Source organism: Lissotriton helveticus, chromosome 3_1 (genome assembly GCF_964261635.1).
Source record: "Lissotriton helveticus chromosome 3_1, aLisHel1.1, whole genome shotgun sequence".
Taxonomy (NCBI): Eukaryota; Metazoa; Chordata; class Amphibia; order Caudata; family Salamandridae; genus Lissotriton; species Lissotriton helveticus.
The window spans coordinates 2,118,529,502-2,118,557,492 of record NC_136061.1 but is presented as its reverse complement, the minus strand read 5'-3'; the positions used below and the strand labels follow the sequence as shown (position 1 = coordinate 2,118,557,492).

General features: G+C 44.5%; 1 protein-coding gene across 1 annotated transcript in view; it reads right to left on the bottom strand.

Annotated features, from left to right (window-relative positions):
• IQGAP1 (IQ motif containing GTPase activating protein 1) overlaps positions 1-27,991 on the bottom strand; it is a 488,190-nt gene that overhangs the window by 147,997 nt on the left and 312,202 nt on the right. Inside the window, exons 17-18 of the mRNA XM_078683320.1 lie at positions 9,138-9,305; positions 4,375-4,517 (exon numbers count right to left, since the gene is read on the bottom strand). Of these exons, the coding sequence (XP_078539446.1) occupies positions 4,375-4,517; positions 9,138-9,305 (311 nt within the window). The remainder of the gene's footprint in view (positions 1-4,374; positions 4,518-9,137; positions 9,306-27,991) is intronic.

The window sequence follows — 27,991 nt, the reverse complement described above, 5'->3', positions numbered from 1 at the left end:
ATGCTAGCAATACTGGTTTGGGTGCTGTTCTAATCCAGAAAAATGATGGTGCAGAATATGTAGTCTCTTACGCTTCCAGGACACTGCGTGGTGCAGAATACAATTATTCTACCATAGAAAAGGAACTTCTGGCTTGTACCTGGGCTTGTGAGCACTTCAGACAGTTCATTTGGGGTACCAGCTTTCGTTTAAGAACCGACCACAAGCCTTTAATACATATGTTAGCAGCTGGTGGTGGCAGAACTTTAACCGCGCGTTTGGCCCGTTTGGCTGCCAAACTTCAAGAGTTCCAGTGCATTGTAGAATATATTCCGGGTCGCTTAAATGTACATGCCGATTGCATGTCCAGGTTACCCCTTGTCAATTCTATTTGGCCTCATTTTTCTGACTCTGACTTTGATGTGGTTTTTAACATTGATGATGTAAATGAATGCAACAGTACAGGTCTTTCCACTGGTATTTCTGAAGCTGCTTGGAGAGAAGCAATGTGTAACGACACCTGTTTATCCGGTGTTGTAGATTATTTGCAACATGGTTGGCCTCAAGAAAGGCACTTATCTGGTGACATTCTATCTTTCTTTAAAATTAAGGAAGAACTTATGTTTAATCAGGGTTTTGTGTCTCGCAGCGACAAAATTGTCCCTCCTTCCTCCCTAAGAGAGAAAATTGTTTCGATGGCACATGAGGGCCATATGGGCATGTCCAGTACCAAAAGACGTATCCGTGAATTCTACTGGTGGCCTGGCATTGACCGGATGGTTGATAGGTGGGTAAGTTCCTGTTCTCCATGTGCCAACAGCGACAAAACTGTAAAACCTTTGTCTACAGATATTTCTCCCATTGAGTTTGTTGACTGTCCATGGAAAAAACTAGGTATCGATATGATTGGACCTCTTTCTTTGTCTCCAAACAAAGAAGTTTTTGCCTTGGTTCTAATCGATTACTTTTCCAAATGGCCTGAGCTCAAGATTGTTGACAAGATTGACTCTACACAGGTTGTCCAATTCCTAGACGAAGTCTTTTGTAGAGAAGGTATTCCAGCCGAAATCGTGTCTGATAATGGTCCGCAGTTCGTCAGTAAGGAGTTTATATCTTTCCTTGAGAGATGTGGCATAGTCCACAAAAGGGTGTCCAATTATAATCCCCAGGCCAATGGCCAGACAGAACGCTTTAACAGGGTCATCAAGGAGTCTATCCAGTTGGCAGTTAAGAGTAACCTTGATTGGAAAAAAACCTTAAGTGCTACTCTTTTATCCTACCGTACCTCCCCTAACTCTGTTACAGGTCTTTCTCCCTTCGAGATGCTTAGAGGTAGGAAACCTGGTTCGAAACTGCTTCCCTGGTGGTTGAAAGTTAAATTTCCTGTTGGCTCTTCCTTTGACCGTGATGAAGTTAGGAATAGGGTGTTGAGATATCAAAAGAAAATGAAAGGCCGTGCCTTATCTTCTGGCAATTGCAGTAAGAAAATCAGTGTCGGTGATTTTGTTTGTGTCAAGTTTGGCAGATCTGTTGGTAACAGGTGGAACAAATGGTCTGATCCTTGCAAAGTTATTGAAATTTTCTCCAAAGCTGTTCGCGTTGAAGGGGGGAAAGTGTGGAATTTCAGGAGAATTTCTCTGTGTAGGAACCCAAATTTCTTGTCTTCTTCTCCACCCATTAATCCCATTCTAGAGGATCCTACACCTTATTCTCCCATGGTTGACACTTTCACACCGGAGTGTCAGAATACTAGTGGGTCTGTTCCTGTGAGCAACATTTCCTCTCAGTGTGTTCCCTCCACATCTGTTCCTGTTACACCAGTCAATGAGAGTTATGTTCCTCCTTCTCCTATTGCTAGCTGTGTTGACAATTCCCGTGTTCAAGCGAGTGTACCAGTACCTCCAGGTCCTACTACTCATGGGAATAACCCTCCTGAACCTGGTCCCAGGGAAAGTTCTCGTGTTAAACAAATTCCTGTAAAGTTACTTGATTATTGTTGTTGAATTTTATCTTATCCTTATTCCCTGTTTCATCTCCCCTGACTTTTTTGTTTGTTGTTTTTGTTTTTTTTCCAAGGGGAAGGTGTGTAGTAATCCATGTAATGCTTGTTCTGCATTCTCTGTTAGAATTGTTATCTTACATTTCCACTGTAACATTCTATGCACTGATGAGCCATTCTCTACTGGGCTCCTACTGAAGGTGGTTGTTCAAGCTGTCTGTCCCAATAAAGCTACAGACTTCTACTTGGCTTCTTGGCTCTATTTACTACACTGTCCTCTCAAGTTTCTCTCTGGAAGGTAGCTTTTCTGGTCACAGTCACTTCACTCAGGCATGTCAGTGAGCTTCAGGCACTAACCTTAGAAGTACCTTTCTTCCAGATACACAGAGATAGGGTTGTCCTCCGAACAAACCCAGATTTCTTTCAAAGGTGGGCTCCATTCACCGTCAATCAATCCACTGAACTTCCTGTTTGTTTCCCTTAGTTGTGGAAAAGGCTCTCCATACTTTGGATGTTAAATGAGCCCATATGTGATTTAGTGACAGAACTAATCCCTTTATAACGACACAACAGCTTTTTGTTGCTTTCTCCAAGTCCCACAAAGGGAAGGCCCTATCCAAATCAAGCATTGCAAGATGGATTGTAAAAAGCATCCAGACGTGCAATGATAAAGCTAAAAGAACCTTGCCCATTCCTCCCATAGCCCACTCCACTCAGGAAAAAAGGAGCCTCTATGGCCTTCCTGGGGAATATCCCTAGAGTTGGCATCTGTAAAGCAGCCACATGGCCAACACCACATACTTAAGCATCTGTTCATGGCATGCAGTGCTTCAGATCTGCATGCAGCCACCCTCCACGGATACCTGTGGCTGTTGCAGTCATCTTTCTATCTCACTTTCCTCTTTCTTTGCATGAACATCTCAATACATCGCTTTGCTTCATATTTTATCCTTACCCGCCATGCAGGAAAACAATTTAACAATGGAGTCGATGAGCAGCTCCGGAAGCCCTCAGACATTCCCAATGTTATTTAAATACGGGATGTATATATGTTGTGATGTGCCCAGTAACAGGAATGCTAAGAAATATTTGTCATTAGTTACTGAGTACTGGCCCATTATGCTGCAGGTAACGACTCATACAGGCATATCTAGATTTGTCCCATAGGGATTCTTATCGTGGTCGTAGAATGTCTACCGTCTTAATGTGTAGTTCCTGCCCTCCCTTCCTTTCTTATTTTCTTTCTTCATTAGTCTATTGTTCAATGTTTAATGGTTATCTATAAAGTAGTTTGATCAACAACCCTGATGAAACGGATGGGCCGGCTGTAGTCATTGGGAGAAATGCAAGTGGAACATAACTGTTTATGGCACAAGGCCTGTAATTCTGTTAATTCATCAGAATGTTGAAAGGTATTGATTGATATGATTTAGTCTTCCTGTACTGGATTTCACTCACTGCATGGTATGTTCATGGATAGCTCGGCCGATTTTTGCCTATATTATGGTGCGTTGGTTGCAAATGATCTGATTGTTGTAAATGTATACTGGTTCTGAACAATTTATATGTGATTGATATATGTATCTTACAAATATGAAAATTCGATAAACAGATCAAACAAAAAAACCATTACCAGCAAGAGGAGGAGTCCCAGTACCTCATGAGTCGAAAGACTTCTTCGTAGAAAAATTACTTACACACATTCTAGCCTAACACTAGATGACAGGAGTATGCACAGCATGTGTATCTACAGTCACACATGCCTTCAACACTATTTTCCAGTGATGGTCGATTTTTGGAAATGGTGGGGAACAGACAATTTGATTCTAATGCTTCTCAATATACTTTTACAAGCATCTAGGTAGCGGTGAACGGGGTAGTTAATTTTTTTTTACAAAATAATTGTTTGATTGCACAGATTCCTCCAAATATTTAACTGCCTTTTAAATGCCGGTCCCTTGAATACCTTCCCTAGGCTCTCTCCCAATCTCCCATAATATGTATCCTTTCTAAACGTGCAGTGTCCTGCGCTGTAGGTCTACCAACCAAACTTTGCATGCTGGTTTGTGATCCTGCGGGATGTGCGCAGCTGATCACTGAGCACTACAGAGCCTAATAAATGTGGCACAAACACCAAGCTAAAGAATCAACACAGTGGCAGAATTGAAACAAACGCTGCCTGAAGAATGACAGACTTAAAACAGCCTCAATTAGAATGAGCATGCCAGTCACGGGCAAATTAAATGTGCAGAAGAACATGGACTAGACATTATTTTCAAGTCAAAGTTTCTTTCAATTTCAATTAATTTGGCACTCAAAGTCAGAATAAAAATTGAAGTTAAGTACACTTTTTCAAATGGCTGAAGATGTCATACAAAGATGCGTTTTCATCTTACCTGGATATCCTCCCGGGAGAGCTGAGTATTGTTCTGTACGAATCCCGGAGGTTCTTCCCAGCTACCTTCCTTGCTGTGTAGGTTATAATAATAGTGGTAGCCTCCTTTTACCCAGTGCTGAACCCACTCACTGCCATTGTCCCCTGCAGGCAAAAGGAATCCCAGAAAGTGTTAGATTGAGTCCATTGCAATTCGTATGAAAGAACCAATACTTCAAGGCTGCATTTCATGCTGTATGAATAAATAGCATTAAACACGATCAACCTCTTTCCAACAAGAATTCACATGTGCATAATATAGGGGGTGAACAGGATTTCATCAAAATTATTTTTGTCAGTTAAGTGAAGACAGATTGACAAAGCCAATAGGTGTAGCCTGGCAGGCTGGTGAGATTTTGTTTTAATATGCATCAATATGCAGAAACATAAATTCACGGACAAAAAGAACACATGCCACCTGAGCATGGAAATCACATGCTCCCAATAACAATGTTAAAAAAAAGTTTGCATAAAGTTTGAATGGGACATTATATGTGAGTGAATTTAGAAAAGGCATAAAAACTGTTTTTAGTTTTAATGCACTTTATAGGAAAACAGGATTCCAATTGGGTCCAAGCACATCTCCTATTTGTTCCAAATTACTAGAACATGAAAACCAACTAATTATACATGAATGGCTAAAAAATAAAACAAAAATGATAAAGCCCCCATCAGACCTGGCACTCGATGCACTTCCTTTAAGTACGATGCAAACACATAGAAAATGCCGTCACTCACAGGGAAAAATTGGTTGAAGTGAGTTTATCCACTGCTGCTAGCTGCTATGGGCAGGAGCAAAATATAAATGTCAGTTTAACAGACCAGTGGATAAAGAGATTCAGAAAAGGGGGTGGTGATGAACAGAGTGCCTGAATTAAGCAGACCACTCTTACCCAGTCCAAAGATCAGGGCTTGATCCATCACCGTTTTTTAGCTCACTGCACCATCCCAGCTCAGAACTTGGCTATATGCAAATTAGTCTGTTCCTGTCCCAGTGCATGATGGGAACAGGGCAAACCAAACTACCAAGCCAATTCTTGTACTGGGAAGGAAACAAGCTTCCGGGGACCGGTTTCTGCCATTTCAGGCGTCTTCGGCCCGGCTTGCTTGAATCCTGATGGTGCAATGAGCAAGGGACTCACATCTGAGTATACCCTTCCACGCTTATGGTGGACAAAATGATTCAGAAAAGGGGGTGGTGATGAACAGAGTGCCTGAATTAAGCAGACCACTCTTACCCAGTCCAAAGATCAGGGCTTGATCCATCACCGTTTTTTAGCTCACTGCACCATCCCAGCTCAGAACTTGGCTATATGCAAATTAGTCTGTTCCTGTCCCAGTGCATGATGGGAACAGGGCAAACCAAACTACCAAGCCAATTCTTGTACTGGGAAGGAAACAAGCTTCCGGGGACCGGTTTCTGCCATTTCAGGCGTCTTCGGCCCGGCTTGCTTGAATCCTGATGGTGCAATGAGCAAGGGACTCACATCTGAGTATACCCTTCCACGCTTATGGTGGACAAAATGATTCAGAAAAGGGGGTGGTGATGAACAGAGTGCCTGAATTAAGCAGACCACTCTTACCCAGTCCAAAGATCAGGGCTTGATCCATCACCGTTTTTTAGCTCACTGCACCATCCCAGCTCAGAACTTGGCTATATGCAAATTAGTCTGTTCCTGTCCCAGTGCATGATGGGAACAGGGCAAACCAAACTACCAAGCCAATTCTTGTACTGGGAAGGAAACAAGCTTCCGGGGACCGGTTTCTGCCATTTCAGGCGTCTTCGGCCCGGCTTGCTTGAATCCTGATGGTGCAATGAGCAAGGGACTCACATCTGAGTATACCCTTCCACGCTTATGGTGGACAAAATGATTCAGAAAAGGGGGTGGTGATGAACAGAGTGCCTGAATTAAGCAGACCACTCTTACCCAGTCCAAAGATCAGGGCTTGATCCATCACCGTTTTTTAGCTCACTGCACCCTCCCAGCTCAGAACGTGGCTATATGCAAATTAGTCTGTTCCTGTCCCAGTGCATGATGGGAACAGGGCAAACCAAACTACCAAGCCAATTCTTGTACTGGGAAGGAAACAAGCTTCCGGGGACCGGTTTCTGCCATTTCAGGCGTCTTCGGCCCGGCTTGCTTGAATCCTGATGGTGCAATGAGCAAGGGACTCACATCTGAGTATACCCTTCCACGCTTATGGTGGACAAAATGATTCAGAAAAGGGGGTGGTGATGAACAGAGTGCCTGAATTAAGCAGACCACTCTTACCCAGTCCAAAGATCAGGGCTTGATCCATCACCGTTTTTTAGCTCACTGCACCATCCCAGCTCAGAACTTGGCTATATGCAAATTAGTCTGTTCCTGTCCCAGTGCATGATGGGAACAGGGCAAACCAAACTACCAAGCCAATTCTTGTACTGGGAAGGAAACAAGCTTCCGGGGACCGGTTTCTGCCATTTCAGGCGTCTTCGGCCCGGCTTGCTTGAATCCTGATGGTGCAATGAGCAAGGGACTCACATCTGAGTATACCCTTCCATGCTTATGGTGGACAAAATGATTCAGAAAAGGGGGTGGTGATGAACAGAGTGCCTGAATTAAGCAGACCACTCTTACCCAGTCCAAAGATCAGGGCTTGATCCATCACCGTTTTTTAGCTCACTGCACCATCCCAGCTCAGAACTTGGCTATATGCAAATTAGTCTGTTCCTGTCCCAGTGCATGATGGGAACAGGGCAAACCAAACTACCAAGCCAATTCTTGTACTGGGAAGGAAACAAGCTTCCGGGGACCGGTTTCTGCCATTTCAGGCGTCTTCGGCCCGGCTTGCTTGAATCCTGATGGTGCAATGAGCAAGGGACTCACATCTGAGTATACCCTTCCACGCTTATGGTGGACAAAATGATTCAGAAAAGGGGGTGGTGATGAACAGAGTGCCTGAATTAAGCAGACCACTCTTACCCAGTCCAAAGATCAGGGCTTGATCCATCACCGTTTTTTAGCTCACTGCACCATCCCAGCTCAGAACTTGGCTATATGCAAATTAGTCTGTTCCTGTCCCAGTGCATGATGGGAACAGGGCAAACCAAACTACCAAGCCAATTCTTGTACTGGGAAGGAAACAAGCTTCCGGGGACCAGAAACCGGTCCCCGGTAGCTTGTCTCCTTTCTGGTGAAGAATTGGCTTGGTAGTTTGGTCTGCCCTGTTCCCATGATGCACTGGGCCAGGGACAGACTAATTTGCATATAGCCAGGTTCTGAGCTGGGATGGGGCAGTGAGATAAATAATGGTGATGGATCAAGCCCTGATCTTTGGACTGGGTAAGAGTGGTCTGCTTAATTCAGACACTCTGTTCATCACCACCCCCTTTTCTGTATCGTTTTTGGCCACTATAGGTGTGGCAGGGTATACTCAGACATGAGTCCCTTTCTCACTGCTCCATCAGGATTCAAGCAAGCCGGGCCGAAGAGGCTGAAATGCCAGAAACCGGTCCCCGGTAGCTTGTCTCCTTTCTGGTGAAGAATTGGCTTGGTAGTTTGGTCTGCCCTGTTCCCATGATGCACTGGGCCAGGGACAGACTAATTTGCATATAGCCAGGTTCTGAGCTGGGATGGGGCAGTGAGATAAATAATGGTGATGGATCAAGCCCTGATCTTTGGACTGGGTAAGAGAGGTCTGCTTAATTCAGACACTCTGTTCATCACCACCCCCTTTTCTGTATCGTTTTTGGCCACTATAGGTGTGGCAGGGTATACTCAGACATGAGTCCCTTTCTCACTGCTCCATCAGGATTCAAGCAAGCCGGGCCGAAGAGGCTGAAATGCCAGAAACCGGTCCCCGGTAGCTTGTCTCCTTTCTGGTGAAGAATTGGCTTGGTAGTTTGGTCTGCCCTGTTCCCATGATGCACTGGGCCAGGGACAGACTAATTTGCATATAGCCAGGTTCTGAGCTGGGATGGGGCAGTGAGATAAATAATGGTGATGGATCAAGCCCTGATCTTTGGACTGGGTAAGAGTGGTCTGCTTAATTCAGACACTCTGTTCATCACCACCCCCTTTTCTGTATCAGTGGATAAAGAGGGCCGATCCAAAGCTTCTCTATGTAAGAACATATGCATGCATTGTTTTATTTATGAATTTTCTTGAGTGCATGAGGCTAGTGAACAAGCTAGAGCTGCCACAAGGCTAAAGCTTAAAATAAATGAAGGTGAACAACACAGTAGGATGCAGGTGTTGTAAATTCAGTTACTTGAAAGAAAAAGATGTTCTACACTTCTACATGTGCACGCACTTTTGGAGAAAATCGCAATGAATTACAATAGAGATTTCTCTGCAGAAACAGTCAGAACTCGGTTTTAATAGACGGTACCATTTTCAGTGATGTGCATATTCTCAGAGGCCATCATTCCCTGACTCCACAGCCATGTGAAAGGCTGGCCAGAGCCTAGACCATTTAAATGGGCAGCACAAGGCCAGATGAATGCAGTGAAAAGACTACAAAGGTGCACAAGCCCACCCTCATGTTTTCTATAGCCGATACTGTTTGGTGGGAATTACTTTTAAGTGGTACACTGTTCAGCTTTTTTAATGATAGTGCTGAGCATACAAAAGGAGATACCTCCACACATTATAGCATTCTGGGGACATGCAGAAAACCACAGAAACTCCTCTATTTAGTTATCGATCTTTCAGATACTTTATTTCTAAATTTCCCTAAGCTCACCTGCTGCCATTTTCTTCTTTTTGCTCTCTGACATCTCAGCCTGGTATGTCTCAGCACACTCGGGTGTGACACCGTAGAGCCCAACATCTGGAGAGCGCAGGGCACTGAAGGTCTGTGCACTGTCACCACGCTCAACTGCCTCATTAATAGCCAGAATTCCAGTAGAAACTGCAAAAAAGGAATAAAAAAAAAACAGACAAGAACAATTAATCGAGTTACATGTGGAAAAACGCCCCTGGGATACCTACGGTGCTACAAGGCCTTACTAAATGTAGTGTGTGTGTTATATAGATATAAGTACAATAATATAACAAGCATTTACAATTCAATAAGTCTTGCAATTGCGAGATTTTGAGCTATTGGCATTATAAATGGCAATGTCTTTTATATTAAAAGGCATTGTCATTTACAATACCAATAGGTACATCTTTGGTAAAAGCGAGACCTTTTGTATGGGAGAGCACGGTGTCCCTGAAGCGGGCTCCGCACTCACTATTAAAGTTTACAAAAAAAAAAAATGAAACAGAGCAAAGTGTCCCTGAAGTGTGTGCCGCTCAACATTAAAGTTATAAAAAAAATGTAAACTGACAGCGGTGTCCGTAAAGCGTAGACACACTCGGCATGCAAGCTTATTATTATTTTTTTTTTTTAAAGGTGAAAAAGTGCGGTGACCCTGAAGCAGACGCTGAGTTCTTCTTAAAAGTAATAAAAAAACAAAAGCATCGCCATTGTATCGTGATTGCTGTGGGGGTAGGGAGCAGCCACTTTTAAAGTTAGAGTAGCATAGCGCTCCATAAGAAAAGCGGCCACCATTGTCCTGTATGGGCGAGCTGCAAATTCAAAAAGAAGCCACCATTGTCCCCATTAGTCAATAAACAAAATAGTGCTCACCGACTTGTAACGCAGACCATGTAACTAGCAAAGTAAAAGGTCCAGTCGTTATCTGAGGTTACAAATGCAGACAAGACGGTACCAAGGAGGGACTAACAAGCCTATTTACGAATCAGAGGCCAGCATTTACGAAGGACAATGACACAAGGCAATGACAAATATGGGCGTAGTGGGCGGGGCTTCCAGTGCATACTTCAATGTAGCATGCCTCGCAGAGTGAACAGCACATGCGCGCTGCCTCTAGGCTCGACGTAAAAAAGGATAATAGTGGAATGGCCATGAACAGTACTGGATTCACATAGTGAATGGGATCAAACAAAAGCTGGGCCACCATTAATGTCATACTTGAGCATGCAGACAGTGCAAGCACACTTTCCAAAGGAAAAACACAGCAAGGTTCATCATTGTGGTCACATTCGTAATTAGCGTGGGCTTGTATTTTTTTTAATATCTGTTTTAAAACACCACCCCCCCTCTTTTATGTTTCATAACACAACGTTACATGTAATGGGGTGACCCTGTAACCCTCAGAACCTGGGTGGGTAATAGAACAATAATAATGGTTCTGTCGGACTGAAATACACAGTAATATAGTATTCCCTGGTTTGTTACTCACAACATCCGTCCCTGTAAGGGTACAAAGATAGTGGTACCTATACCAATATGAAACAGAACCAGGGTTTTCAGAAGGAATGAGTTAGACTGTGAGACCCGCTTTTCATATCAAGGACACAACGCCTTACCAATCATATCAACGCTGTATAAATATTGAATACAGAGATCTAAGAATTATCTCGATATTGACTGAGTCGGGGGACCACCAATACTACGCATATAGGACCAGGTATCCAAGAGGAGCCGAGGTACAGAAAAGGCTGTCCCACAACCGTACAGTCCTGATGAAGACCCGCCCCTGATGCGCACAACCAGCGCATCGCCCCCCAGGGTCGAAACGTCAACGCATTTTCTCTATTGTGAAATCAACTTTATAAAATCTACTAGGAACCAAGAATTGATTAATATGCCTATTGGATTATTGCTCTTATAGTTGATGCTACTAATAATTTTGTGACTTGGCAATTTTGTATGTTGTTTTAAATGTATACGAGTCCTGCTCAAAATGTATGCGGTATATATGTTTTGTGTTTGTCTGGACAGCTATAATCAATGTTTTAATACAATTCAGAGAAGATAAAAGTATATGACTAAAACGTTACTCTAATCTTCATTGTGGTCAGTGTGTTCTGTTTCATATTGGTATAGATACCACTATCTTTGTACCCTTACAGGGACGGATGTTGTAAGTAACAAACCAGGGAATACTATATTACTGTGTATTTCAGTCCGACAGAACCATTATTATTGTTCTATCATAACACAACGTGTCATTAACTTTGGAACCCTATACCAATGTATGAACTCATGCAACTTTTTTTTAAATTGGTATAGGGTTCCGAAGTTTATGACATGTTGTGTTAAGAAACTAAAAAATAAAAGATCTAAAATAAATATGTGGCAGCTCTAATTCAACTTAGTGTCCGCAATAATGAACTGAATGAAAATGTAATTGGTGTCAGAACTTTCTAAAAGTGACATTTTGAGAACTGTGATTACAAATCCAACGTTCTCATTAAGGAGGGCTTTTAATTCAAAATCTTATGACACCAAACTCAACTTGTCTACCTGCTACCAAATGGAAGATATAGTTTATTAACCGTAATAAGAGAACTCTAATGTCATCCTATAAGAGGGGAAGGCCTTGCAGTAGTGAAAAACAACTTTAGGAGTTTTTCACAACCAGGACATGTAAAACTTAAAACTACATGTACTACTTTTTAAATACACTGCACCCTGCCCGCTGGGCTATAAGGGCCTACCGGAGGGGTCACTTATATGTACTAAAAAGGAAGGCTTAGGCATAGGAAAAGGTCTATTTTGCCAGGTCGAAATGGCAGTTTAAAACTGCAAACACAGGCTGGGATGGCAGGCCTGAGATATGTTTGAAGGTCTACTTAAAGGGTGGCAAAATCACAGTTGCAGACCAACTAGTAACATTAATTTACAGACCCTGGGCACATGCAGTACCACTTTACTAGGGACTTACAAGTAAATTAAATAGGCCAATCGGGTGTAAGCCAATTTGACCATGTTTTAATGACAGCACAAGCTAGCACTAATTAGCAGTGATAAAGTGCACAGAGTCCAAAAAGCCAATAAAGCCACTGGTTCAGAAAACAGGAGGGTGAAGGCCAAAGGTTTGGGGTTGACCCTGCAGAATGGGCCAGAACAAAGCCCTTGAAGTGTGCAAATCAATTGCATGATGGTTCTAAGTTGCGACTGCCCATGTTGCAATGCAGACATGTCTAGCTTTATAATATCTATTGCCGACGACACTTTTACCCAGGGAGTATATTCCAGAGGACAAAGTTGTCATGCCATTGTTAACTACTGCCAGAGCCTTTTCTAGATTAGCCCTGTCAATCTCATGCAGTCTTTCAGCAGCTTCGTGCTGAGTAAATTTCCATATTTCATAGTATATTCCATACAAGAACTGTTTTTAACGTGGTTTTTGAGGTTCTAGCAAGAAGTCCTGAAGCTCCAGGCCATCAGAAGGAAGGGAAAAGTGTTGTTTTACCTGGGACAATGTTGAGCTTTTTAGCCAATCAAGGGACAACTTTCCAACACTGTTAGATGTCACCACCCCGGAGTGTTCTGTCTGCACCTAAACCAGGTCAGACTTGCTGATTTTAAAGCCGTTGGTGTTACCCAAGAACTGTGCTCGACATCCGTTATTATCTAACGGCCAAAATAACAATCCCCTCCAATTTGTATCTGATAAATTGTAGGTGCCATTGCGTAGCATGATGTCTAGTGCTTTCTCTTTGTATTATGTAAATTGCTGCCAGTTTTCAAAATGTGCGAATGCATGGTGTGTTCAAATCCTTTATCTTAGCTAGACTAAGACATGAAATTTGTTGCACAGTTTAGTTTAAAAAAATGCTCTAAACAAAGCCTTATTTCCTTAAACCTGCCAATCCCTTGTCCCCCAAACTGATTTGACATCAATAGTGTCTCTCCAAAATCCGAACCCTTGCGTGGACAGCTGGGAAAGAAAGGAGGCAGAATAAATCAGATTGGTGTTTGTTAACATATTTTACTTTTGCAGATGATGGTGCAAGCTTATAATAATAAGACAATGGGTCAAATGTAGCATAACCAGAAAAATAAGCAAACTTCTGCGCAAATGTTTTTGAACTACCCCTTGGTAGTGTTGGGCAATGTTGTGCGTAATTAAAAAAACACATGAACTACTTGCTTTATGCACAAAATGATGATTGTAATGTTAAAAACAGAACATTTCATCATAATTAGATGTGCCTCTGTACAGTTCATCAGATTGAAAAACAATCGAATTCCCTAGGTCTTCTAGCAATTCAATCATAATTTCTCCACCCTAATCACCAGGGATAGTACTAGGGGGGACAATGTGAGTTAAGATAATTTGAACAAATATTGAAGTTGTAAAAGTTCTGTGGGGCCATGCACATCATACAATACCCTATCTCAATCAATTCTGTGAGGAACTGGAACAGCTGAAATGTTCACCAGGGAAAGGTCTCTTTGTTTGATGATGAGTGTAGATTGTGAACCAAGTTCGCCACTTGTACAGCAGAGCGTTCTGGGAGATAAGGTCCATTTAGAAACAGGAACTAATTCAAGGACCAGAAAGAGTAATGCAATTGTAGTCCAAAGGTGTAGCCATGGAGGAACAGAGTACGTCTTTATCAGTCAAAGATAGAAAACACGAATGCAGTCTCATCCGGAAAGGTAGAGATGCTGATGGATCAATTGAATCCTAGGAAAAGTAATCCTAGTCGGAGGCACGCAGATCTATTGTTGGCAGCTCTGCAGCTTTTGTAGAACTGGAAGATGACTTGATCTGTGGTATGCTGATGTAAACAGCATTTCTGTCAGGATTCCAAATTGCAATCTGTGTTTGTGCACAAGTTGATTGTACAGTAGTTGTTGTGGTAACAAGTAGAAGGGATGCTTCATTGTTGATTACTGCTATCTCCCGTTGGAGAGAGGATGCTTCATCAGCAATAAAAGCTTCCATCTAAACTTACTGTATGGTAGTGAGAGGAGGCAGGTAACTACTTAGGAACCCACATGTCCTACTGTTGAGAATTGGCCAGATAGTGTGGATTAGTCAGACCAATGGAGACGAATCTCTTGTTTCTGTGGTCGGCAAAGGGGCAGAAGAAGTACAGTTCTGGTACCTTCAACGGCCAGGACAGTTACAGGTGCTCTGTAGAATGGCCCAATTTCTTTTTTTGTCCACAATTATCTTCCTGACCAGATCCCCAATCTTAGGGATACAACCAGGAGCTGCCATCACTTCACCAGTGGCGGTGCATTTTACTTGGACGTTGCTTTGTTTGTCCCGGAAACTGTTCAGTTCATGTAAAACAGCCAGACGTTCATGTAGATCAAATGGTGTTTCAGCTGCCACTGTGCTGGGACCAACATTGTTACCCCAAATAGGATTTCATTAGGAGTCTGACCACCCAGGGATTTTCTACGCAGATTGTTAAGTGCCCTCCAGACTCTATACAGATAATGGACCCAACTCCTACACGAGCGGTTAAAGACTGCTTTAAGTCCTGTTTTTTTCTCTCCACGACAAATTTCCCTTGGGATGGAAAGGAATACAGCAGGGTCACACCCAAATTTTCCATGGCATCTTTGTAAGGCAAATGCTGGACCTTGGTTGGAATGTAGTGTGCCAACAGCATATGTCCTGAGAAAGACTAGCAGATCCTTTATAGCAGGCCGGGTGCCAGCTGACCGCTGTGGCCAAACCCATAGGAAACAAGAGCAGGAATCCACTGCAACCAAGATATACTTGTGAGCCCCACCTGATGACAAAGAACTGTAATGGTCCAGATAAATACAAGCCAGAGGCTTATTTGAAATCAGTAGAGATGTCTGTAGTGGTAATGCCATAGTGGACCCCTTCATCTGCTGGCAGATGTCGCATGTAATGACAAAGTCTTTGTTATGTTTATAGAGATCTGGCCACCAGTAGCATTGCTGCAATAATGAAATTGTAGCAGCCACCCCTGCGTGTGCAGATGCAATACCGTGATGTGCAGTTAGAATTAACCACTTGGATGCTAATGACAAGGGTAACTCGTCATTGAGTTTCCATTGATTTCAATGGAAATTGCATTAAAGATCCAAAATAGCCTTGCATTCCAAGTGGTTAAACCTAACCTGTGGTCTAAATTTGGTATCACTATCTCCCACTTCAGGAATGCGAGCAAAAGTTATGTTTCGCAACTCTAACTTGTAGGAGTACTTGAGTGGAAAGCCTTTTGGCAGGTGGGTGTCATTGTGTGCAGCTTTGACACTCATCATGATGTCTGTGTCTATTCTCGTTCTTGAATGAGTGATTGCAGTGACTGCGGCAGTTTGCACTTTTGCTTTTGTCTCATCAGCCATGGAATTCCCTGCAACATGTACATCAACACGTTAATGACTCAATATATGGATTACATAAGTCCGTGGCAAGCAATCTTTAAGCTTTTTCACCTGTTCCCAAAGCATCTTGAGCTTGATTGTGCTCCCTTTTGAATACCTGAATCCATTCTGGCTCCAGTAGTGTAGATATTAATTATAGGACTGGACACAGAATCACACACTAGAAGTGTGGGGAAACCGGGATCCATTTTCTCCAGTGCCAGTATTAGAGCCCTAAGTTCAGCCAACTGCAAGGTGCAATCACAAAGTGACTGCTTCGGGATGGATCTCTACATGCTGCATGCGCCCCTATACGGCAACGCATGCTGCTGAATATTGGTGCTTTGTCCATACGGCAAACCGTGCAGATCCATCAGTATATATGATGTAATCATACCAATCAAGAGACATTATTGCATTAGGCAGGGGATATTCATGTTAATACTGCAGAAAGGCTTGTGTTTGTAGAGAATCAAATCTGTAGTCTAGACTTATTGCGGTGAGTGAGTTAGCCCATTGTATCCAACATGGGTGCAATGCCCTTGCGTTTGGAACACTTGCTCCAGTGATGCCTGTAAGGTCGGCAACAGGGTTACGAATAATAATTTGTTTCCACTGAGTGCTCTCTCCTTCACCACAGCAGTCTGTCGGTGCAAAAAGCATTTCTGCATTGGTGTATAAATGCGTCTATATGCAATCGGTACAGATTCAACTTCCTTGAATGTAACGTGAGTGTACCCTGATGCCCCGACAACAACACGGATCACCAGGTTTGTTGTGTTTATACCTGTGTGTAAATTTCTTGAAGCTAGAATGTCATCTTGTACTGATTGTAATATTTATGTGCGTTCAGTGGTTCTGTGTGTGTTTGTTGAACTCTGACCGAATCAGGTAGTAGAATGGTTTAACCGGTTCTGTGTGAATGAATGAATGAATGAGGAGTTTCTTATAACGCGCGAACTTAGCCCAGTGGGCGTCAAGGCGCCTAGATTAAATACAGCAACTTAAGGCCCTACCTAGTCCTATTTAATCATGAGTAGGCCTTCTTAAAGAAATAAGTTTTTAGAGCCTTTTTAAAAGAGTCGATGGAAGGGAGAGTTTTTATCTCCATGGGGAGGGAGTTCCACAGTTGCGGAGCGACGACGGAAAAGGCTCTGGCTCCCCATCTGACAAATTTGATGCGGGGGACAGCTAGTTGACAGAGTCCCGCAGAGCGCAGGTTTCTTGTGGGGGCATAGCGCGAGAGAAGAGAGCCAATGGCACTAGCAGGACCATCCATCAATGCTCTGTGGGTGAGACAGAGGATTTTGAAGGCGATTCTGTGCTGTACCGGAAGCCAATGAAGCTCCTTCCTGGCTAAGGTGGCAGAGGAGGCTTTGGGGAGATTCAAAACGAAGCGTGCTGCAGAGTTCTGAAGAGTCTGCAAACGGTGGATCAACCCTTTGTTGACTTCCATATAGAGGGAGTTGCAGTAATCCAGTCTCGAACCCACCAGGGCGACTGCAACCTGTTTACGCGCCTGGGGGGAAAGGTACCCACGGATTTTGTTGAGTACCCGGATCACACCACAGCAGGTAGCAACGGTCCTGTTGACTTGCAGGGACATAGAGAGTGAGGTGTCAAATATCACTCCCAGATTTCTGGCAGATAGGGAGGGAGTGGGGCAGATGCCAAGAGAAGAGGGCCACCACTCGCTCGACCACAGATTCTGGTTCTTCCCAAATATCAACACCTCGGTTTTTTCACCATTCAGCTTCAGGGAGTTTATAGTCATCCAGTCTGCCACATACTGCATGCAAACCCTGAAGCTGGCGGCAGATGTACTAACCGAGGTGTGAGCAAGAGAGACCAAAATCTGCGTGTCGTCTGCATAGGATACCACCTCCATCCCCTGAGATTTAATAAGTCTTGCAAGGGGGGCCACATAGATGTTAAAAAGGGTCGGACTTAAGGCCGACCCTTGTGGCACCCCACATTGCAGAGACTTGGCAGGGGAGAGGTGGTTCCCAAGCATCACTCTCTGTTCCCTTTCAGTCAGGAAGGAATTTAGGAGACTCAGGGCCAATCCAGTGACACCCGCCTCCCTTAGCCGAGATGACAAGATGGCGGGGGAGAGGGTGTCGAAAGCGGCCGTGAGGTCCAACAGAACTAGGACCGTGGTTTGGCCAGAGTCCACCTTGCGTCGGATGTTATCGACCACATAGGTAAGGGCGGACTCTGTGCTGTGGTGTTTTCTGAAACCGTGCTGAGTGTTATCCAGGTATTCAGAAGATTCGAGAAAGGCAGATAGATGGAAATTCAAATGCGACTCAAGCAACTTCGCGGGTGCAGGAAGAAGCGAAATGGGCCTAAAATTTTTCAGCATGGCCGGGTCCAGAGTCGGCTTCTTAAGTAGCGGTTTGACTATTGCCTTCTTCCAAATAGAAGGGAAAGAGCCTTGAGCGATGGCCTTATTTAAGACGTCAAGCAGAAGAGGAGAGAGGTGGATTCTACACTCTTTCAGTTTCTTAAGGGGTATCGGATCAAGGGGGGAGGCCGATTTAATTTTGTCAAGAAGTGAATTCAGAGATTCAAGGGATAGGGAGGGGAAAGTTGTGAGAAGGCAGGAGGGGTCCTTGCCTAGTGCATCAAGATTGGATATGAGAGGGGGAGTGTTATGATCAAGAGCAAGACGGTGGGATTCGAGAGAGACGTGAATGTCATGTATTTTGTTGTGAAAGAAGTCTGAAATATCGTTACAGAGTTGTTGGGAACTGACTACTGGGTCGGGAAGTTGCAGGGAACATAAAGAGTCAGCGATTTTGAAGAGATCTCTTGAAGAAGAAAGAGAGCTGGTCAGATTTGAAAAATATTCCTGTTTCTTGATTATCACTTGGTATTTGTAGGCACGTAGTGCGGATTTATGGGCCTCTCTATCTTTTAAGTCCCAGGATTTCCTCCACTTCCTTTCACTACTCCTGCAGCCCTGTCTCATAAGTCTGAGCTGGTCAGAGAACCAGGGTGCAGTAGGTTTAAGGCGTGCTACATAGCACAGGGATAAGGGGGCAAGATTTTCAACTGCTTTGGAGATGGAGTCAGTCAGAGACTGGGCTGCCTCTGAAGCATCCGTGACAGCTAGAAGTTCGGAAGTGGAGATCAAAGGGGCAATAGTGTCATCTGAGATATTCCTTAAGTTTCTCCTGAGAATAAAGGGAGTGGTATTGTGATTGGAGGAACAGGTGCCGGGGATGTCAAGATCAAATGGTACAGCAAAATGATCGGACCAGACCACCTGTAATGGAGTGCCAGTGGAAAGCCTGTCGTCGTTGGAAAATAGACCATCAAGAATATGTCCTGCCTTATGTGTAGGACTATTTACGTGCTGGATGAAGTCACACGCTTTGAGGGTTTCGACGAGAGAGATAGTGTCTTTAGAGTTGGTCTCATCTAAATGAAAATTAAAATCACCCAAGATGGTAAAGGCTGTTTTTCCGATATACGGTTCAAGAATAGTCATAAGTTCAGAAGGAAAGCTGGCCCTGGTGCCAGGAGGTCTGTAAATAAGGATCCCAGAGAAAGAAATTGAGGGAGATGGGGTAATGCAAAAATAGAGTGCTTCCACACGAGATAGGGGTAGAGGTATAGGTTTAATCACACAGAGAGAGGGAGTTTTAACAAGAATGGCGATGCCACCCCCTCTGCGTAGTTGTCTGTCCTGCCTGTAAAGGGCATAGCCGTCAGGTATAGCCAAAAGTATATCATGTCCGGAGGAGTCAGAGGCCCAGGTCTCCGTAATGAATACCCAGTCTGGTTGTCGACTGTCGACGAAGTCGTGAAATGCAACATTATGCTTGATCAGAGAGCGAGCATTTATTAGAAAGCCAGATCTCCGCAGTTGGACAGGCTGTGTGCACGGGAGGGGTGCAGAGGGAGCGACATCCTTCGAGTACTTGAGGGAGGCCGAGCAGGCCCAGCACCTGTGGGAATGCAAGATCCCCTCAGGGGAGAAACGGTGGGAGCAAGGCAGGGACACGGGACGGAGGGCCAGGAGGTCGGAATGGGAATAACGTCCGGAAGAGCCACAACTCGCAAGAGTGAGAGCTGGGTCCAGCCCGACCTGCAGCCCGTCCTCAGCGCAGACGGGCTGGACTCTGGCGTGACTCCGGCGGGCATCCGGCGCGTCCGCAAACGCGTCCGCTGCGCGGAGAGACCTGTCCGTATTTTAAGGGCAGCTAGAGCGCGTGAGTGCGTCCCCCACACCCAAGATGGCCGCTGTGATCCCTCGCCTCCCCGGGACCGGCTCTCAGCGTCAACACTCAGCTGAGAGCGGCCCAGGTGGTAGAGGGAGATCAGGAAAGGCAGGCAAGTTGCCAGCGAGCAAAAACGCTTAAAAATACAGCGTGGTTAAAATACAGAGCAAATACTCGAGGAGCGAGTCTAAAAGAGCGCTAATCACACAACAAGTAATCTGTTGGAAAAGCAATTCAGGGATAGCGTTGAGAGACCTCCGGCTTCCGCCTCAGAGGGTGAAAAGTGAGGTTGTCAGGAGACGCTGACCTAAGCCCTCTTTTAAGGGCAGCTAGAGCGCGTGAGTGCGTCCCCCACACCCAAGATGGCCGCTGTGATCCCTCGCCTCCCCGGGACCGGCTCTCAGCGTCAACACTCAGCTGAGAGCGGCCCAGGTGGTAGAGGGAGATCAGGAAAGGCAGGCAAGTTGCCAGCGAGCAAAAACGCTTAAAAATACAGCGTGGTTAAAATACAGAGCAAATACTCGAGGAGCGAGTCTAAAAGAGCGCTAATCACACAACAAGTAATCTGTTGGAAAAGCAATTCAGGGATAGCGTTGAGAGACCTCCGGCTTCCGCCTCAGAGGGTGAAAAGTGAGGTTGTCAGGAGACGCTGACCTAAGCCCTCTTTTAAGGGCAGCTAGAGCGCGTGAGTGCGTCCCCCACACCCAAGATGGCCGCTGTGATCCCTCGCCTCCCCGGGACCGGCTCTCAGCGTCAACACTCAGCTGAGAGCGGCCCAGGTGGTTGAGGGAGATCAGGAAAGGCAGGCAAGTTGCCAGCGAGCAAAAACGCTTAAAAATACAGCGTGGTTAAAATACAGAGCAAATACTCGAGGAGCGAGTCTAAAAGAGCGCTAATCACACAACAAGTAATCTGTTGGAAAAGCAATTCAGGGATAGCGTTGAGAGACCTCCGGCTTCCGCCTCAGAGGGTGAAAAGTGAGGTTGTCAGGAGACGCTGACCTAAGCCCTCTTTTAAGGGCAGCTAGAGCGCGTGAGTGCGTCCCCCACACCCAAGATGGCCGCTGTGATCCCTCGCCTCCCCGGGACCGGCTCTCAGCGTCAACACTCAGCTGAGAGCGGCCCAGGTGGTAGAGGGAGATCAGGAAAGGCAGGCAAGTTGCCAGCGAGCAAAAACGCTTAAAAATACAGCGTGGTTAAAATACAGAGCAAATACTCGAGGAGCGAGTCTAAAAGAGCGCTAATCACACAACAAGTAATCTGTTGGAAAAGCAATTCAGGGATAGCGTTGAGAGACCTCCGGCTTCCGCCTCAGAGGGTGAAAAGTGAGGTTGTCAGGAGACGCTGACCTAAGCCCTCTTTTAAGGGCAGCTAGAGCGCGTGAGTGCGTCCCCCACACCCAAGATGGCAGCTGTGATCCCTCGCCTCCCCGGGACCGGCTCTCAGCGTCAACACTCAGCTGAGAGCGGCCCAGGTGGTAGAGGGAGATCAGGAAAGGCAGGCAAGTTGCCAGCGAGCAAAAACGCTTAAAAATACAGCGTGGTTAAAATACAGAGCAAATACTCGAGGAGCGAGTCTAAAAGAGCGCTAATCACACAACAAGTAATCTGTTGGAAAAGCAATTCAGGGATAGCGTTGAGAGACCTCCGGCAATGTGTAATCTGGAATGTAGGAATACCAATATGGATTGTAACCTCTTCAACGTAGTCAGAGGTTGTAATTGTGCACACTTCCCTAAGAAATGTTTTGCAAGACTTTTGCCTTCACTTGACAGCTTGTATCCCAAGAAACAAGACATTGAGGTGGGCAATCTGATTTTTTTCAGTTAAATTTGCAGATCATGTGAGCAAATCCCAGAATTATGCGATCTACTCTTGTCAAGTGTACTGAAACATAGGACAGTGCCTAGGCAGCAATATTTTGTAAAAGCTCTGTTAATCAAGCTGAGAACAGCCTGGGGCAATCAAAGGAATTGCCTCTGAGAACCCAGCGCACTGAGTACGGGTAAATACCTGCTTCCACGCGCTATATTTTGGAAGAAAAATCCATTTGAGATATCTAGTGTAGTTTTCTATTTTTTCCTAATTGTGTTATTAATTAGTGCCATGCTTTGTGCATTGTTTACTGCAAGTGTGCAAGTATCTGTGTTTAAATGTTTGTAATCTAATAACAGCTGTACGATCTGGTTTTATAATGGGAAACAAGGGATTATTCAAAGAAGAGATGCAACTTTCTATTATACCCTGGCATCCAAGTTGTTGGAGAATTTCATTAACTTGTTTTTTTAGCCTCATTTTCAATGGGGTGTTGTCTTTGAGGTTGTAGGGTCGACTTCAGTGGTATTTCATGATAAGGGGAACCGTCAACCCATCCTACATGGTTGCGGTATAAGGCATGTGTTAGTGCTAACGTCCACTCCTTGCCGTATGAATGTTTAACTGATTCTGGAACGAGGTCAGAAAAAGTAGGTTACATTATTGTTTCTCCATTTGGGCAATCCATCACAAATGCAGGTGGGCAGTCCTTTTGGGCCAAAAGAATATTGTAGCCGAATGACAAGTTCTCCTAAAAGAGAACATTAATATTCCTATGTATGTCTCCCTCCAGCTGGAGTTGCATCTCGTACAAACGATTTGGGATACTTACTCTAGTATCCAGTGTTTCCACCTGGGTGCGGTCACTCAACGTTACTCCTACCAGACAATCCATCAAGTTCCGGCGAACTATCAAGACCTCTGCTGCGCTGTCCAGCACGATCAGAGCCCACTCCCCATTCAGAAGCAGTGTCCTCAATCTTTGCAGCATGTTTGACGTTAAGTCTAGCCACCAACTTCTTTTTGAATTGGGGTTTGGATGTTTTAGGTTTGTCTTCCTGTTTAATGATGTAGTCAGATGAGCGTAGTAAGTCCTCGGGTTTCACATACTCTTCCGATCTGCGCTCTGACCGTCCACTTCTCTCCGAATTTTTTTCAGGTGACTACTCCTGAAAGGTACGAAATGAACTTGTATCAGATTTCGGATACCCATCAGGTGGTCTAATATCACGGTTACGCAGGTCTTAGCACTACTCAGTGGGTTCCTGTTGAGGAGACCAATCCCACGATTTAGTTTTACCTTTGTTTTTATTACACCACTTCTTTTTTTTAGTAGACTCTGCTGCTTGCTTAGAGTTATCCTTTTCAGAATTACTCTAGTTGTGGCTTACCAGGTCTGGATCCCAAATTATCTCTACCTAATGTTGCATAGCGTTCCTTAATAATTATAGGCAATTTGTACTCCTGTTGTCCCAGGGCCAAATTTATTAGACACTGCTGTATAGCCAATGATACTGCTTGCCCTTTTATGTTACTTAACATAATGGCGGATACTGCTGCAAAATTGCCCATCAGTTTCATCCCCTAATCCAAGGCAGGTGCTGCCCCGTACTCATTTTAGATCAGTTTAAGCAGCTCTGGCAAAACAGCTAATGAAGTAGTACTATGTGTTCTGGTTTATAATGCAGCAAAAACTATATCTCAAGTTGTGCAGGCTTCCACAGGGGAAGCCATCCCCATTAGCAAGCAAATTGTTAAAATTCGGTTTCCTGGGTTCCCGTATGGGCAAACACTGCTTCAAGTTGACTTGTCTTTTGTACAATCCAGAACAGTATCTCCTCTCATCTGATGGGATTCTTGCTGATGACTTCATTTAGTGTTTGTGGGCTGATGCCCAGCGTAGCCAATTGCGTTTGTCAAGCTTGAGCCTAGGACGGGTGTTCTGCCATGAATTCCCTACTGGATGATCATACTCCCCATTATCTGAAGGCTAGGTATGTAGGTCCCCATCTCGGTTGCAAGGTGGGCATCCCTCATCGCAAATGGTAAACGGGACTCAGCTGGGCTGAGAGTATGACACAGCGTCAACCTCGAAATGACACCAAAACGCTCCTCTAATTTCAGCACAGAAATGCATGTGTATTTAGATCATCATCAATGTGTGAATAAAAATTCCTAGGCAGTTAAAGTATAGGTAAACAAGTAACATAAAATGACAGCGGAGAAAGAAAAATCAAGAAAAATTATATAAAAACAACCATAATTTTAGTGTTAATTAAAATTATGGTTGTTTTTATATAATTTTTCTTGATTTTTCTTTCTCCGCTGTCATTTTATGTTACTTGTTTGCCTATACTTTAACTGCCTAGGAATTTTTATTCACACATTGTTATCCCTGCCCTAGGAGTTTGCTGACACTACTGTTCAGGGGGTCCTTGTTTTTCTCAATCCCTTTTAGATCATCATCATCCATGCTTCTGTGTTGAGGCTTCAACATTGTTTATTGTTTATTTGATAGCTATGTCACCTCATGGCCGAATAACAAACAACAACATTTGCACAATGTGTGTCAGACCTTGTACTAAATGTTCAAGGTGTCGTGAAAGTGTACTAACAAAGTGCAATTGTAAGTAATGTGGTTTCAGAGAAACTAATCCTGCACTATCACGCACGCAAATGTGTGTCAAATCTCATCCTGTAGGAAAAGGAAGGCAACTTATGAAAGGTGTACGTGTCAAATGGCAGTGTTTCTCCTGAGGTCTAACCTAGCCATGCGACAAGAGAAGTAGTAAAATGTTGCTTACCCTGTAAGCATCTGTTTGTTGCATGCAATGCTGTAGAGTCACATGCTGTGAATGCTTCCGCTGTCTAGTGTTGGGCTCAAACGTGTCCAACTTTTTTTACTTTGAAGGAAGTCAAAGACACAGGACCAAGCGACTCCCCCTATTAGAGGTATTGCGCAAGGACATTGGTACCATTGTTAGATAGTTTTTTCCCCGCACGTAGGGCAAAGTTGGAAATAGAGAAGACATAGTACAGAAAAAATACAATCATGCAAAGCAGAGAAATAAAGGTAACCAAAGAAAGTAGATAGCTGCAACTACCTTAGGCCACTGGGGAGGAGGGTGGGAGCATGTGAATCTACAGCACTATATGTCACGTAGTTGCTTACAGGGTAAGTAAACATTTTCTGTTCGTGGCATGTCTAGCTGTTAATACATATGCTGTGCATAGATTGTAAAGCAGTCCTCCCAAAGTGGTGGTTTAGACTGAGGACGTTGTAGAAGACTGAAAAAGTGCATGTAAGACAGTCTGGCCAACCCTAGCTTATCTGGTGAGGACATCTATGCAGCAGTGCTTAGTAGAGGTATGAGGGGTAGACCAGGTAGCTGCTTTACATAGATCAGCGAATGGTATATTACTTCAGAAAGCCATAGAAGCCCCTTTCTTACGAATGGAATGAGGTCTGGGAGGGACACGCAGGATTCTTTTTGCTTTGGCATAACAAGTATGTATGCACTTGACCAACCATCGTGCAACTCCTGCCTTGAAAAGAGCAAGTCCATTGTGGGGCTTGAAGTAAGAAACAAATAGCTGTTGTGTCTAACAAAAGGGCTTTGTGCTGTCAATATAGTACATTAGCGCTCTGTTGACATCGCGTGTGCAGAGCTTGTTCTGCTATTGTATCTGGGTGTGTAAAGAAGACAGCAGCTAGTTTGTCTGGTTGAGGTGGAAACTGGAACCCACCTTAGGGATTTTTTCTGAGAACCACTATATTTTGATGTAGTTGGAAAACCAATACTTCCAAGGTAAGAGTGTATATTTCACTGACTTTCTTAAGACTGGTGATGGCTTCAAGGAAGGCCACCTTTCATGACAAGAATTGAAGCAGACAAGAGTGAAGTGGTTCAAAAAGAAGACCCATCAGTCTAGTGAGGACAATGTTAAGGTTCCAAATGGGATCAGAGGGCGTCCGTGGTGGAATAACCCTTTTGAGGCCTTCCATAAACACCTTAATGACAGGAAGTCCAAATAGCGAAATATGTTGCACATTCTGCAAATAGGCAGCAACAGCAGATAGATGTAAACCGACAGATGTTTATGCAAGTCCTGCCTTCTGCAGGTGAAGGAGGTAGCATAAAATATGTTGCACAGACACTGTGAATGAAATAATGTATTTTGGAAGACAGTCGTGTACGAAGCATTTCCATTTGGCTGGGTAACAGGCCCTGCTGGTAGGCCGCCATGTCTCTTTATAAATAGGCATACACTGTCTGGTAGATTAAGGTTACCCAATTTTAATACCTCAGGAGCCAGATCGTAAGATTGAGCTGCTGAGGATTGATGTGACTGAGAGTGATGTGGTTTTGTGTAAGAAGGTCTGGCCTGCTGGGAAGCTTCTCATATGGGACTAGAAAGAGTTTTAATAGTGTAGAGTACCATCGCTGGTGTGCCCAGGTTGGTGCTACCAAGTTGAGCAGGAGCAATGCCAGTCTCAGCCTCCTGACCACAAACGGTAGGAGTGGGAGAGGTGGAACAACGTTAGTAAATTTCGAGGACCAACTCATCCATGGCGCATTGCCCAGGGACTGTGGGTGTGATGGTCTGGTGGCGAAGTTTGAACATTTTGCATTTTCGGCGGGGGCAAACAGATTATCTGTGGGAACCCCCTGCAATGAAAGTAGTGGGTAGGACCTAGGGACGGAGTTGCCATTCATGGACTTGTTGATACATCCTGCTGAACAGGTATGCTAGACTGTTGTCCACCTCAGGAATGTGATGTATGAATAGATGGACTTTGTGATGGATTGCCTACCGCCAGATGCTTTGTTCAATACTGGACAACCTTGGTGAATGTGTGCCTTTTGTTTCTGTACATAAAACAGGGCAGTTGTCTGTGCATATCGGGACTGTCTTGTTTTGAATGATAGGGTGGAAAGCTCAGAGAAAAAGCTGGATAGCCTCCAGCTGCAGGTGACTGATGTAAAGTGTTTGCTGGACAGGGATCCACTGGCACTGAACAGTGAGGTGATTGAGATGCCCTTCCCAGCCTGTGTGGCGTCCATGGTGATGGTCTCTTGTCAAACTGGGTCCAGGAAGGGCTGTCCCTGCAACAGGTTATTTGTATGTCATCAGTGCAGAGAGGGACCAGCCTAGATCGTCTAGGTGATCCTTCGCTTGAACCAACTGTGCCGCTAAACACTTCTGTAAAAGGCTCATGTGGAGCCTGGCATAAGGGACTATAGGTATGCAAGACGCTGTCATGCCTAGTAGACGCATCACAGTTCTTCTGACTGTTACCTTCCAATCTGGCTGAAAAAGAGGCAGCGAGTTTTGAAAGGCTTGTAGTCTAGCTGGGCTGGGGTAAGCTTTTCCCATACGCGCATCTAAGACAGCCCAGGGGAAGGGCTGTAGGTAGGATTTGGTCAGACTTATTTTTTTTGCTTAATCTGTTTATTGATTTTCACACACATTCATGAAAGCAGATAAAAAACAAGTATAAGTAAATGTAAATGTGGGTGTACTTGTAAAGCGCACTGCGACTCCATGGAGTATCCTGGCGCTGAAGACCGCTGGGGAACCCGTCCTGGTTTTCCCTGTGAGATGGTCCCTTTCTGGGTATCTCCAAGGTGAAACCAGGCATCCCCGGCTTCTGGGGGGGGCCGTTGTAGAAATGAGGCAAGCTTAATGCCCACGGTTGCCGAGTGTGTTCCCTGGTTAGAGTAGGCACCGAGGTGAGAATTATCGAGTCCGTTTTGACCCTGGTCCACAACCCTGCCACGTCGGGAATTGAACCCTGGTCCCGGGCCGTTCTCTGCTTACGGGTCTGCCGCCTCTATCCAGTGAGCCACACCACTCCACAATGAGTTTACTTTTACACAACAACTCTAGTAAAAAACTGTTTACAACACAATGACACATGGAACAATACATGTGATCTATTAGGTCTGAGCAGTTGCACATTTAAAGAATTCAATATAGTACTATCGAGTTATGTAGTTAGTACAGCTGTGGTATTGCAGGCTACTACATGACAGCTCATGTTTTCCAGCAACTAACAGATTTTCTGACTTTCTTAGGTAGGCAGAATCGAAAAACAGGAGGGGGGGGGGGAGGGGGAATACGCAAAGTGTTTTGCTCCGATCCCACATAAACAAAATCTTTTGATGCCGGGCCACCCTCCAAAACGTTATTGCAAGATTTGAGGGAGAGGGTCGAGAAAGGCTGATCGGACGGGGTGGGAATTATGAGGTCATTTTCTGAGCTACTTTTTCTTTATTTCATAATTCACACTAAACTTCTAAAAGAACAAATCACCACACAGAAGTTCACTAAAACAAAACTACTCACCATAATTGGGGTGTTGTCAGCCCCTTCACACTTCTGAGCCCCAATGA